Source organism: Sander lucioperca, chromosome 18 (assembly GCF_008315115.2).
Source record: "Sander lucioperca isolate FBNREF2018 chromosome 18, SLUC_FBN_1.2, whole genome shotgun sequence".
Taxonomy (NCBI): Eukaryota; Metazoa; Chordata; class Actinopteri; order Perciformes; family Percidae; genus Sander; species Sander lucioperca.
The window spans coordinates 779,472-792,242 of record NC_050190.1 but is presented as its reverse complement, the minus strand read 5'-3'; the positions used below and the strand labels follow the sequence as shown (position 1 = coordinate 792,242).

The window sequence follows — 12,771 nt, the reverse complement described above, 5'->3', positions numbered from 1 at the left end:
CAGAGCAATTTTTTCTCCCATCCAGGAATGCTCCAGACTAGCCTATATTTGACTTGTTTAGCTGTTTTTATTCTTTCTGTCTGGATTTAGCTAGTATTGCTACCTATGCAGAATACATTACCAAAGTGTTAGTTAATAAAAACTGATATATGTAAACGATGGGAAACCGCTAGAAGGGGAAAGTAGCCTAAGTAAATTTAGCTTAATTAGCCAAAGCTAGCTGTGGCGATCTCACCAGCTAACGTTAGTTCGGATTTGTCTTTCTTGCTTTCGTTTTGTTTTTGGCGATTTTCTTTGCCATTATACATTAGCATTGTATTTTTTATAGGTGGAAACAAATGTCAACAAGTAGTAAGCAAGTCATATTTGATCTTAACTAAAATTTACCTAAATATATCGCATTATTTAATGCGTTATTGGCTTTGTACTGTGATGGACAAGTTGAAAGACCATGCGCAATGGCGTCAAATATGCATCAACAAAAGGTAAATGTTGTCCTATTTATTCATAAATTGGATCAGTTTGAGCAAATTAGTTCGAGAATTAAGGGCTCGAATGACTTATTTAACGGGGGGGGGGGGGGGGATTAAAATAAAAATCATCATTTGAAGGTTTTTAGAAACGAGATGCGTATGAACCCACTGAGTGTACAAGTTTCCGACAGCACATGAAGGCGTCACCGTTCGCCGCTGTGTGGTGCAGATTTGCGCGTCTGGAGGATGAGGAGCGGCGGGGATGCTGCTGCCTCTGCGCCGCGGATCTCAAACTCGGTAGTCTGAGGGGAAACAACCGCAGCCATGGCCTCGGACAGTAAGTACGACCGTCTCCTCACCGTGTGTCCGTCTCTAATGGGGATTTTCCCCCCGTGTCAGTGCCGGGGGATGGATGCTGTTTTCAGGCTCTCCCCCTTGGTTTCTTGTTGAGGTTTGGCTGACTGATAACGACAGGATGCGTAGGCCAATGTATTGTCTTTTTACCAAATACTGTCGTTTTTCTGCATTCTGTCCATAGTGTTGATATTATAGGACCTTTCGCATTCTCCAAACAAAGAAAATGTTGATATTCCTTCAGTATTCTGCAGGGACAGAGTGTATGGTACTCACTGGAGAGTTGATAGTTGCCTCATCATGGCCACTTCTCGGAAGCCTATTTCTGTACCTCCTCTACTAAATTATGAAGATATTCTTATCCGGATTTGGATTGTTTTTGCAATTCATCGCAGCGTTAATGGTGACACTATCATTTAACTGTATTGTCCTCGTGTGCTGTTTTATAATGCAGGCCTAGACAGCCTCACTGCGTGTTTTTATTATTAATATCCTATCTAATATTCCTGCCATACTGTTGCAGGGGCTGACAGTTCTGCTATGACATTACAAGCATCATTTTGAGAAACATTAACTTTACTCGAGTATTTCCACTTAATTTTCTACATTATACATTGTCCTCTTTGCCTTTTGTTAATGTAAAGTTACTTTTCAGATTAAGATTTTAATTAATTTAAAATATGTGGCACTGTTACAGATTCAAATACCTAACAGATTATAAAGTCATTAGCTCCTTTCTCGACCAATGGCAACATGAAAGTGCTGCTTACATATAATAATAAACCAATAACATAAAAACACTGATTTAAAGTTAGTTATTGCACTACCATAGAGTTTGGGGTTAAGCGAGGGACAGATTAGAAAAGGATCTTGCTTGTTGTAGAAGGAAAAACACAGGTGATACCAATAGCATTAACAAGGGCTCTGTTCCATTCAAGTGGTCCCGCTGACAGTAAAGCTAGGTTTGTGGTAGCCGGGGTGTTCCGGCCGAGAGGTGCGCGCGCCATAAAGTGACATTACCACGGCTGTCGCTTCCAGCGCCAAGGCTCCACAAGCTGTCACAGCACCTCTGAAATTTTTAACTACGCTGGTTGGGGTTAGGCATTTGGCCTCGAGTGGTTAGGGTTAGGATAGCCGATAGGTCAGGGGATAGGACTTGAACAAATTGGGTTACGTTATCTTGCGTAAGCATGGCCGCCTGGCCAATAAATGCTGTTGAAGGACGGGTCTTGGTGTGGCCATAGTGGGATTCGTAATATCGCTGCCTGGCAGCCTGCTTTCCTTTTCCTTTTTTCACACAACTCACGGTTTGGAGTCACGGATCGGATACATTTTCAGATCAGCACAGAAAAGGGGGGGAATTCAAATCATTATTAAAAATGTAATAACTTTTTACAATCATTTCTTCTTTCACCAGTAAATTGCTGTTAAAAGACAAAAACATTTGTCATTATTTTACAATAACTTTGAATGCACCACAGTTTACCAGTAAACGCAACATGTAGTCCCGTCTGTGTTGTTTTTCACAGCGGTGACCAGTGCTAGTCTGTGTCTGTTAGCTCATAGCTTTAGCGACAGACTGTTGTACGTCACGGTGTAGGAATCCTCTACAGTGAAATACAGTCAAACTTTCTTTATTATTATTATTTTTGGGCATTTCTGCCTTTATTAGAGAGGAAAGCTGAGATATGAAAGGGGAGAGAGAGAGGGGGAAGACATGCAGGAAACCGTCACAGGTCGGACTCCAACCCTGGACCTTCTGGGTCATGGAATATATATATATTCCTCATTCTGTATGTTCATAACCTCCTAACCTGCTCCTCTCTCTGGGGGTGATGAGTGTTGGAAGAGCTCCTCCATTAAACAGCAGGAAGCAGTCAGCCATGTTTTCAGGCTGTTTCTGGTTATTGTGGCCTAGTTACAGACTGCATCCATGGCTCATTCAGCTCTCTGAGAGACGAGAGAGCACTCCATCGAGTAATATTTAATGCTGCTGCTGTGTGTGTGTGTGTGTGTGTGTGTGTGTGTGTGTGTGTGGGCCTATTAATGGGAAACCAGACTCATCTCTGTCAGTTGTAGCCACTTTCTCTCAGCCCTGCAGGCTAATCGGAGTCACGGAACGATTTTCACAGAGGGGAAGATATTCAAATTGTCTGAGTTAAAGTGGTGGTGGGTGAGGTTAATCATCTACAGTTAAAACCCAGTGTCCTCTACCTGCTCAGCAGCAAACAGCAGACTGACCCAGTTAGAGAGAAGCTGGTGTGGCTCCTTTAGTGGCTAAAGACACAGACATTTCCCTCAGGAGTTGGTCCTAATCAACGATCATTAGTGGTCACCGAGGATGCATTTGGAGACCCATTCTACAGACAGGTGAACACACATGTACCTAGAGCTGTCCACTTGCGATAGGATCACTCAGATCGGATTTTGATACCAGCCCATGGTGCTCCGTAACTGCTGGATGTGGACAAGCTAACACATCAGCTGAAATGTGATGATATGTCAGTGTTGTGTTCATAACTTGTTTGGAATGAAAATGTTTACTGAGGTAATAGATGAAGTGAGAAGTAGTGTCATTTTCTCATAGACTTTTTGCAGCCAGTGGAGTCGCCCCCTGCTGGCAATTAGAAAGAATGCAGGACCAAGCTTCTTCTTTTATACAGTCAATGCTTAAAGCAAGGCCTGGGTCTTCCAATATTTTTTAAGCCAAGGACCCCTTAACTGAAAGAGAGACGGAGCAGGGACCCCCTACTGCATATATTTTATAAAATGAAGTTGCATATTAATCTGGGCCAACAATAATGTGTAGGGTGGCCTCAAGCCTTTACATACCTTTTTAGTGTATAAGCTATTGAAATAATAATTGTTGGCATGATTTTATAAATCATGTTTTAAAGTTACATATATATGTGGCACAGTGAATCCTTAATTATATGTGATGTGGATGGCTACCTTAGTGGCTACTTTATCAATAATGTGTTGTTTTTTTCACAAATAGGCTGATTTATATTTGCTAATAGTATGTTGGATTCATGTTAAAACATTTTTATTTTCAAAAAAACTTCTAATTTGAACTTTTAACAATAATTTGGTGCCCCCCCCCTGCAGTAACTCTGAGGACCCCCTAGGGATCCCAGACCCCCTGTTGAGCTCTGCTTTAAGGGGAGACACTACAGGTGACTAGGAAACCTATTTTACCTAATAAGTATCACCATGTAACTTCCCCTGTTTACTCCTTACTCTAAGACCATCATTTTCTATTTTTAAAGTTTTTATCAAAACTTTATGTTTTAAATATGCATTTACATTTTATCATTAAATACGCGCTAATTTGCATACATTTCCAGAACAGAAATGGGAACATTGGATAAAGCCAGGTTCTAAATTCTTGTTTCATTTTGTTGACATATTAGAGTCAAAGTTTTTTACAGAGGGGATTTTGGATATCTCTTTTTATAACTCTCAGAAAATACTGCCATGGGAAAAAAAAAAAAAATCAATTTTCGCCACGTTTTAAGGTATAACATTTAGTTTGAATCAGGCTGTGAATGACATCTTAACAAAAGCCCTGTGTAAAAAAATTAAGAATATAGGTAGGAATAAAACTGCACAGTTTGGTGTATGTAAGTGCTACTGAAGTGGAGATTTCTGGCACAGAGTCTGAGAACAAAAATCATTCTGAGAAAAACGGCCTTTTAAGATATGGATTGTAAACATTTTGAAGACATTACAGGTGAATAGGGTGACACATTTTAACCAAAAGATATCAACATGAAACTACCCCAGTTGATACTTACATGAAGACAATTGTTTTGTGTATTACAAGTCTTCTGACATTTATATGTTTAAATACGCTAATGAGTCATTATCTAATGCTAACTTTTGGTAAATTTGGGAGAAAGCTACATCCACAAATAGACAAAGTGTAGTAAAATAAACACCTAAATGTGTATTTTGGATATTTTGTTCCACCAGTCTGAAAGGAAGTAAAAAAGCTAAAAATCTCAAAATGTAAAAGTGTGTCCTCTTAACCAGAGAGTAAATGTGCTGAAAAAACAGAACTACACTATGAGCTAAAAGAGGCTGTAAAGCTGTCGACCATATTCCACGGTCTTCATCCACAGAGCGCCCGAAGAAAGGAAAGTTTGAGCTACGGTTCCATTAAAACTGAGCCAACTCCGTCTCCATCGGTAAAAGGCTGCTGACCAACCCACTAAATAGACTTAAATGAAGATTATTTTGTCACCTGCTGTCTCCAGGATAAAAAAAATAATAACTGCCAAGGTCAAATGTGTCCTAGTTAGACGCCTAGACTTTTTGTTACATCGATAGATAGATACACTTTATTAATCGCAAACTGGGAAATGATTGTGTTACAGCAGCAAGTTACAAGGACATACACAGACTCACTCACACACATACATATAGAAAATAGAAGAAATATACTAGAAATAATAAATAAGATTTAAAAAAATTGATAAAATAAGATAAAAAAAGATCAAAATACCAGAACACCTACTGAAAAAAAAATACTTGGAGGAATGAAATGGATGTTCATGTATATACAAGTGTAGAATATGTGCAACAATGTACAGCCTACATACATATATAAAATATGTATAACATTAAATATGAAGTTGCCAGTTTAGTGTTAGCCTGGCTCCGCCCTCCTACGTACTTCGCTCAATTTTCATTTCCCTTCAGTACTTCAGGTTTGCGGTATATTCTTGGGTTTTCTCCAGCCAAATTTTTACCGGTCCAATCAGCGAACAGAGGGAGTGGCTGAGAACGATGATGTTGAGGTTGTGCGCTAGTTTGAGTTGTAGTTCCGTAATGGCGGAGGAGAAATATGTGAGCGAAGCCATTCGGTTCGTTGTGGCAACACTGCCGAATATCCAGAAGTTAAAGCCCGAGCAAGAACAATCTTTGCTGAGTTGTGTTGGTGGCCATGATGTTGTGGTCCTCCTCCCCGCGGGGTTCGGGAACAGTTAGATTTTCCAGCTCGCTCCGTTAGTAGTGAAGGAGTTGGCTAAGGCTAACGCTAGCGATGCTAAGCCGACGTCACGACCAAACGTTAGCGATTGGTTATGGCAGATCCAGAGTGGCTCTGGGCAGATCCAATAGTTTTAAACTTCAACAGAGTACCCGCCTTCAAGGAAGTTAACACTTGTCAATGGAGAGAGGCCAGACTCTCTGGACAAATGAAATGGACCAGAGTCTGGTAGGACCAGGCAAGTTTAGTGTAGCATAACAGTGGAATATTGTAATGTGTGAGCTAATGAGATCTCACACACAGCTGTTTTGATTTACAAATTGTCCAAACCACATGTGTTGCTGTCACTCTCTTGATCCTGAAAATACTCCAGCGTGTTTGATCAATTCTCATTTTGAAATCAAATACCAAATGTAAGCAGTTATGTAGCAGAGCTCGGCGGGCCTTCCTCTGTGTTGTTGTGTCTCGGTGGTGTTCAGGAAGAGACGTTGGCCTCGCCCAATGGCAGGCAGGAAAGCACTGCTGATTGACGGTTCATACCGGACGCAGAACAGCTCCGACTCCATTGAAAGGAGAACAGACGGATGAAGGAGAGAGGTCTCTGCATGAGTGGCAATTAGTTTTTTGGGGAAGAGAATACAGAAAGAAAAGAGTAGAACGATTGATTGGAAAAGAGGACAGAAGGAGGGGAAGACATGGCCAGTGAAGAAGGAACTACTGAGACTCAGTCACCAGCGACAAACAGCAGGCCGACCAACGGAAAGTGTGAGTCTTATTTGGGAAAACGAGGAAATGCTGCGTGATGAGTGAGCCCAGTTTCTCATCTCTTGTTTTACTTGTTTTATTCACGGAGAATTCTACCTTTTGGTATTGATGGACGGACGATACCGAGACACAGAAGCTTGTTTCAGAGCTGTGAAGCTGTTTCAATATTCAGGGCTTTAAATGAACTATTTTGATCTCCAGCCAACACGCCTAGGAGATTTTTCAAACTACCAGCCAATCAGATATTCCATTAGCCACGTTTAGTTTTTTATCCTAACTAACTTTACTACTTAATTTCAGCTCCTCTGCTTTGTTTGACTCCGTTCTGTTCGTCTTCTCCGTTTCAGCGTAGCTCGTAATCGATACCACAGGCACTTAGCCAGCGGTTTTATAACACGTCACCAGAGGTCGACCGATATGGGTTTTCTCTGGCCGATGCCGATTTTTAGAAATCAGGGTCTGCCGATTAATGCTGCAGATTTATTTTGGCCGATATGTACTTGTTTTTAAACCTCTATTTGAAAGATAAAATGTAACACTAATATACACAGAATTTCTCAACAAAAACATTTATTGAACATTTACCTTCACCAATCTACACTTGTAGCCTATACTTCAATTAAAAATGTATAATGTAAAAACATACTGTAGCCTATATTGTATAAATAATGTATGAAAAATATATTAAATAAATGAAACCGGTAAGAAGAAAATAAACTTTGTCAAATAAACCTTTCAATGAAAAAAAAAAGTTTAGTGCACTTATCAGCATTTATTAAACTTCTGAGAATACAAATCTGCTTCACAGAAAGTGACATGTTATTAATCTCAACACTATTTCCTCCTAACTCCTGTTGAATCACATCAGACTAGGGCTGTCTAAAGTCAGTTCTTCTTCACCTTGTTTGTTAGATCATTGTTCATGTGTAAGTGTTTTCTCTGTGTTTTGGGGACCCTACTGTTACATGTCCTGTTGGACTCATCAGGATCTTATCTGAGCACATTTCTGTCATTCAAACAACTCTGAGTTGTAATTTAAAACTCATCCTGCCAATTCAATAAAATTAAGGGTTTTAGTCGTGCTCGAGTCCATAGATGCAGTTAATGGATAGCCTACAGGAACGGAGAACTGAAGGCTCTGTTAGCAACGATTAGCTCCGTTAGCGGTTAGCTCCGTTATAGGAGTGGATGAGACTGCCACGGACAGGGGTAACAACCAGACTCTGATAAATGACATTCGGGGAGCTTCCACAGCGGTGTGGCCGCGGTGTTTTGTACTGTTTTATTAGTACAGTTAATCCCAAGGTAAGAACACCAGCAACATGCTACTGCTAACGGTAGCGTCTGAACCTGAAGTGGCTGCGCGAGACACACTGCGCAAGAATTCACGAGGGGAGGGGCTGGAGGCAGCTGGTCTGGGCGCGCTGTAAAAAATGTTGCCTATTCATGTTTTTAACACTAGGCTGCCCCCAGATGCGCCTGCTTATTAATCGGCTTGATGTTGGCCGATGCCGATTATGTAAAAAATCGGCCGATTAATCGGCCGGCCGATTAATCGGTCGAACTCTACACGTCGGCATAGTGTTCATGGGAAATGTAGGATTAGTAGTGCAAGCAGTGTTGCCAGATAAAGACAAAGACACAAAACTGCCCAAATTTCTGGGCGGGAAACTGACCAACCGGGAAACATTTCTGGAGCCGGCCGATTCAAACAGAAGCTTTGCTTCATTCATCACAGCCAAAGCCATCAAGCCAAGTTTGACAGTTTTGTCAGGTTTTTTTGTCAGACAAAGTTTTGGAGGCATTTTGTTGAAAGAAGTCCCCTTAACCGACATTCCCTAAACATGGAGCAGGGAGTAGGGAGAACTATTTATGTAGACGGTGGATCGGAACACAGCAGTACTCTTTCATTCGGTGTGATGTGCCGAGTAGGCCTGTGATCCATTTTACCATGTCGAAATGTAAAGGATAGATCCAGGTTTGTTTTGTTTTTTTACAATTTTATTTGAGATTTACTGATTCAAACGTCCTCCATCAGTGATGTCCCAGCAGGTGTATGACATATCTATAAATATATAAATATATAGGTGAAATGCAGCCTGTAACCAGCAGATGGCGCCTCAGCATCAGTATTGCAAAGCCTTATTTTGTGGTGATGGAGCGAAAAGTCCTCTGCTCCCTCAATTTCTCTGATCAGTATCTATAAAACGATGGATAATTGATGGATAAATAGTGGCGTTGGTACAGCTCTTAGCAGTCCTTTCATGTCAGGAAGTCATTGTTTGTTTTTAAATGTCCAATCACAGACTGAAAGATGGCAGTTTGGTGCTGAGTTCACTTCAACTGTGAGCTTTAACAGCCTCCGAGTAGGAAAACTACTGAAACACTTTATCGTGTTTTACAGATTAATTCAGAACTATGTGCCAGATCATATGTGACTGATTTGGATGTTCTAGGCAAATACAATATTAAAAGCTGAGGGTAACAAACACATGTCAGAGATCATGAAATTATTGGTTGTAGGTTTTTTTACAGCTGCACAATAACCTTTACTATCAAACATGGCAGTAACAGTTAGTGAAGATCAAATATAATATAAAGATTTGTTTTTGAAGAGTACATTTATCATAAATAATACTTAGAGGCCGCCATTGCAAATAGGAACCTGTTCTTAATGACTTACCTGAAAAAATAAAAAATGTTGCTTACAAACGTGTTAGTAGTATAGTTTCGTAGTATATATTATTGTACTGTAGTATATAAAAGTATGTTTTAAGGTTGCATGCATATGCAGCATATTCAGTGAAAGTGAGTCTGACCCGCGATCTGTCTCACTTTGGATGCCTTGCTTTATACTCTGAGTTGTTTTCTTCTTATTCATCGTCTCTTCATCGCAACGCTGAGATGCTCTTGTCCTCCCAGCCAATCAGGACGAACAGTCAGACAGCGCCATGGTAACATGAGACCTTCTTACATGTGGGTGGGAAAAGGCACGCTTATTATACCTTAATAAAGCCACTGGGCTGTTTCCAGGGAAACTATGATTTCAGGTGTGTGTGTGTGTGTGTGTGTGCCTTGCGGTCAGTGGGTTTGCGGGGGACTGAGAACATGATAAACATGCTCATGTCTCTGGGTTGATTTGACCTCCAGTCTTGATAACAATAACAGCCGGTGAACATGACATGTCAGCTCTGGAGATCTGTTTTTTTCTCTAAAAGAGATCAGTGGGATGGAGTAGATGGAAAGATGCCTATCATCAATTGGTGCCTGTTCGTTAGGGTTAGGTTTATAAACAACCGGTATCTACCGGACCGAATGGCAACGCAGATTTTGGTGACTTAATTTGGTGCCACTTAAACTGGTCTCGCATTGCCAGACCTGGCTAGTCCACACAGCATTCCAGGATGGGAGAGAAACATGCTCTGGTTTAATTGGCATTTCTTTAAACCAATCACAACCGTCTTGGGCGGTGCTAAGCACCGGACGGAGCCCCGGTGCCTCTGCTAAATAGTCTCAGGAAGGAACTTGTTTTGGTAGAACATGTGTATGTTCAAAAGTAGTTTTAGTACCATAACCATAGTCCTCAGAAATCCACCAGAGGTTAGAACGCCAACACAAAGAGGAATTTCCGGCAGCAAAGGAGCAATTCCAGAAGCGGAACTTCGTGGATATAGACTACTCTTAAATTACTGCGCTGCCCTCTTGTGCTCCGAAACAGGCGTTAGAGGCAACAAAAGCATCACTGCACATGGCGCTAGGTAACGTTTTCCTACCGTTAAGCTAGTAGCTGGCTTAAACACGGTTAAAATGCTATCACTCAGATTCTGCGTCAGTTTGGATGAATTCAGTTACAATGGTGCACCGCAGCGCTCCACCTCTGGCTGGCTTCTTCATTATAGCAACAGTTGCCGAGGCTCATGGGTACTATAGTATTTGTCTGCCATTTCAAAATGATGGACAAAACACGTTTTGCTGGCCTTAACGTAAACCTTTAGGACCGTGACATTATCCAGAAGAGTCCTGTGTTTCTATGTGGACATAGAAACATTGGGCCTCATTCACCAATATCTTCCTAAGTTTTCTCTTAAATTTGTTCTTAAGAAAGTCCCTAAGAAAAGTCTACGTCTGACGTCGTGACGTGTTCTTAAACAGCAGAATTGTTCACACGTGTGTTTTTAGAGTGATGAATCCCAATGTCTTCGTAAATGTAAAGCTGGTGCCCGTTGCTCCTAATTAGCATACGTAGGTAAACGCCCAGTTAATACTCATAAAAGGGCATGAGATGGCAGGGCAGTGTCGTGTGCACACTTAGAGAAATGTCCAAAAGACATGTTGAAGACGGTGGAGACCTCGACTCCAAAAGAAAGAAAAACTTCAGTAATTGTGAAGTTAGCGAAATACGAGACATCATATTTAGTAGCGTCAGCAGCAAATAGTCATGTAATGAACGCTGTATCCGGAGAAGGGCGCAGAACTGATGAAGTAAAAAAGAAATGGTTTGATCTAAAATCTGAGGCATACAAAAAGAAATACGCCGTTGTGTGGGGTAGTCCTAGTCTGCAGAAATATGCACACTTTGGGCGTATAAATAGCGTGATCAATCACTTATTATTGGATGGCAAGGTTCCCCGCTAACATAATTGATGTTGAATTGAAGGCAAAGCAAGGCAAGTTTATTTGTATAGGCCTAGCACAATTCATACACAATGGCATTCAAAGTGCTTTACAAACAGTGATGGGAGTAACGTGTTACAAAAGTAACGCAATTACAGTGATGTATTCCTTTTTGCTGTAACGCAGTAATATAACGCATTACTAATAAAATGTCGGTAATATTATACCTTTTACAATCTCAGTACCGCGAGTTACAACGCATTTTAACCCGACATTAAGTGGCGTTTGTTTTTTTGAGAATTCACCAACAACGTGAAACATTTCGGCACAGAAAAAAAAGTCAGCAAGTGTTATTTCCTGTTGCTGGATCCGGTGGTTGAAATAACTGTAGAGACGGATACATGCAACATGGACATTATTTTGAGGAGTTATTACGCTGCATTGAAGCGAGCTGTCTCATCACTGTTCCCGTGGTCAGAACCAGAGACAGTAGGCTAGGGACATCTGGGTCCTGTTAGTGTTCCCGTGGTCAGAACCAGAGACAGTAGGCTAGGGACATCTGGGTCCTGTTAGTGTTCCCGTGGTCAGAACCAGAGACGGTAGGCTAGGGACATCTGGGTCCTGTTAGTGTTCCCGTGGTCAGAACCAGAGACGGTAGGCTAGGGACATCTGGGTCCTGTTAGTGTTCCCGTGGTCAGAACCAGAGACGGTAGGCTAGGGACATCTGGGTCCTGTTAGTGTTCCCGTGTCCCGTGGTCAGAGCCAGAACCAGAGACAGTAGGCTAGGGACATCTGTGTCCTGTTAGTGTTCCCGTGTCCCGTGGTCAGAGCCAGAACCAGAGATGGTAGGCTAGGGACATCTGTGTCCTGTCACTGTTCCCGTGGTCAGAGCCAGAACCAGAGACGGTAGGCTAGGGACATCTGTGTCCTGTCACTGTTCCCGTGGTCAGAGCCAGAACCAGAGACGGTAGGCTAGGGACATCTGTGTCCTGTCACTGTTCCCGTGGTCAGAACCAGAACTAGAGACGGTAGGCTAGGGACATCTGTGTCCTGTTAGTGTTCCCGTGGTCAGAACCAGAACTAGAGACGGTAGGCTAGGGACATCTGTGTCCTGTTAGTGTTCCCGTGGTCAGTCAGAACCAGAGACGGTAGGCTAGGGACATCTGTGTCCTGTCACTGTTCCCGTGGTCAGAACCAGAACTAGAGACGGTAAGCTAGGGACATCTGTGTCCTGTTAGTGTTCCTGTGGTCAGAACCAGAACTAGAGACGGTAAGCTAGGGACATCTGTGTCCTGTTAGTGTTCCCGTGGTCAGAACCAGAACTAGAGACGGTAAGCTAGGGACATCTGTGTCCTGTTAGTGTTCCCGTGGTCAGAACCAGAACTAGAGACGGTAAGCTAGGGACATCTGTGTCCTGTCAGTGCCGACAGCAATGTGCCCGAGCAACTGACAGATAACATGTCAGGAATTAATGTTTGCTACACGTAATATCATTACATTTTATCAGCAGTGGAAAGTAACTCTACCGTAGGCTACTTCAGTTCAACTGTAAGGTGCTTTTAATTGAGTATT

General features: G+C 41.9%; 1 protein-coding gene across 6 annotated transcripts in view; it reads left to right on the top strand.

Moving 5' to 3' along the window:
- The first annotated feature begins 82 nt into the window (after nt 1-82).
- The window catches only part of syt16 (synaptotagmin XVI), a 47,896-nt gene continuing 35,207 nt past the window's right edge, over nt 83-12,771 (top strand). Inside the window, exons 1-2 of one of the 6 annotated variants that reach the window (XM_031280299.2) lie at nt 83-182; nt 665-810. In XM_031280299.2, the coding sequence (XP_031136159.1) occupies nt 668-810 (143 nt within the window). In that variant the 5' untranslated portion in view covers nt 83-182; nt 665-667. Of the gene's footprint in view, nt 183-649; nt 811-6,378; nt 6,586-12,771 lie in introns of those variants that run through there. The other 5 variants (XM_035994585.1, XM_031280302.2, XM_031280298.2 and 2 more) reach the window with 5 other exon arrangements.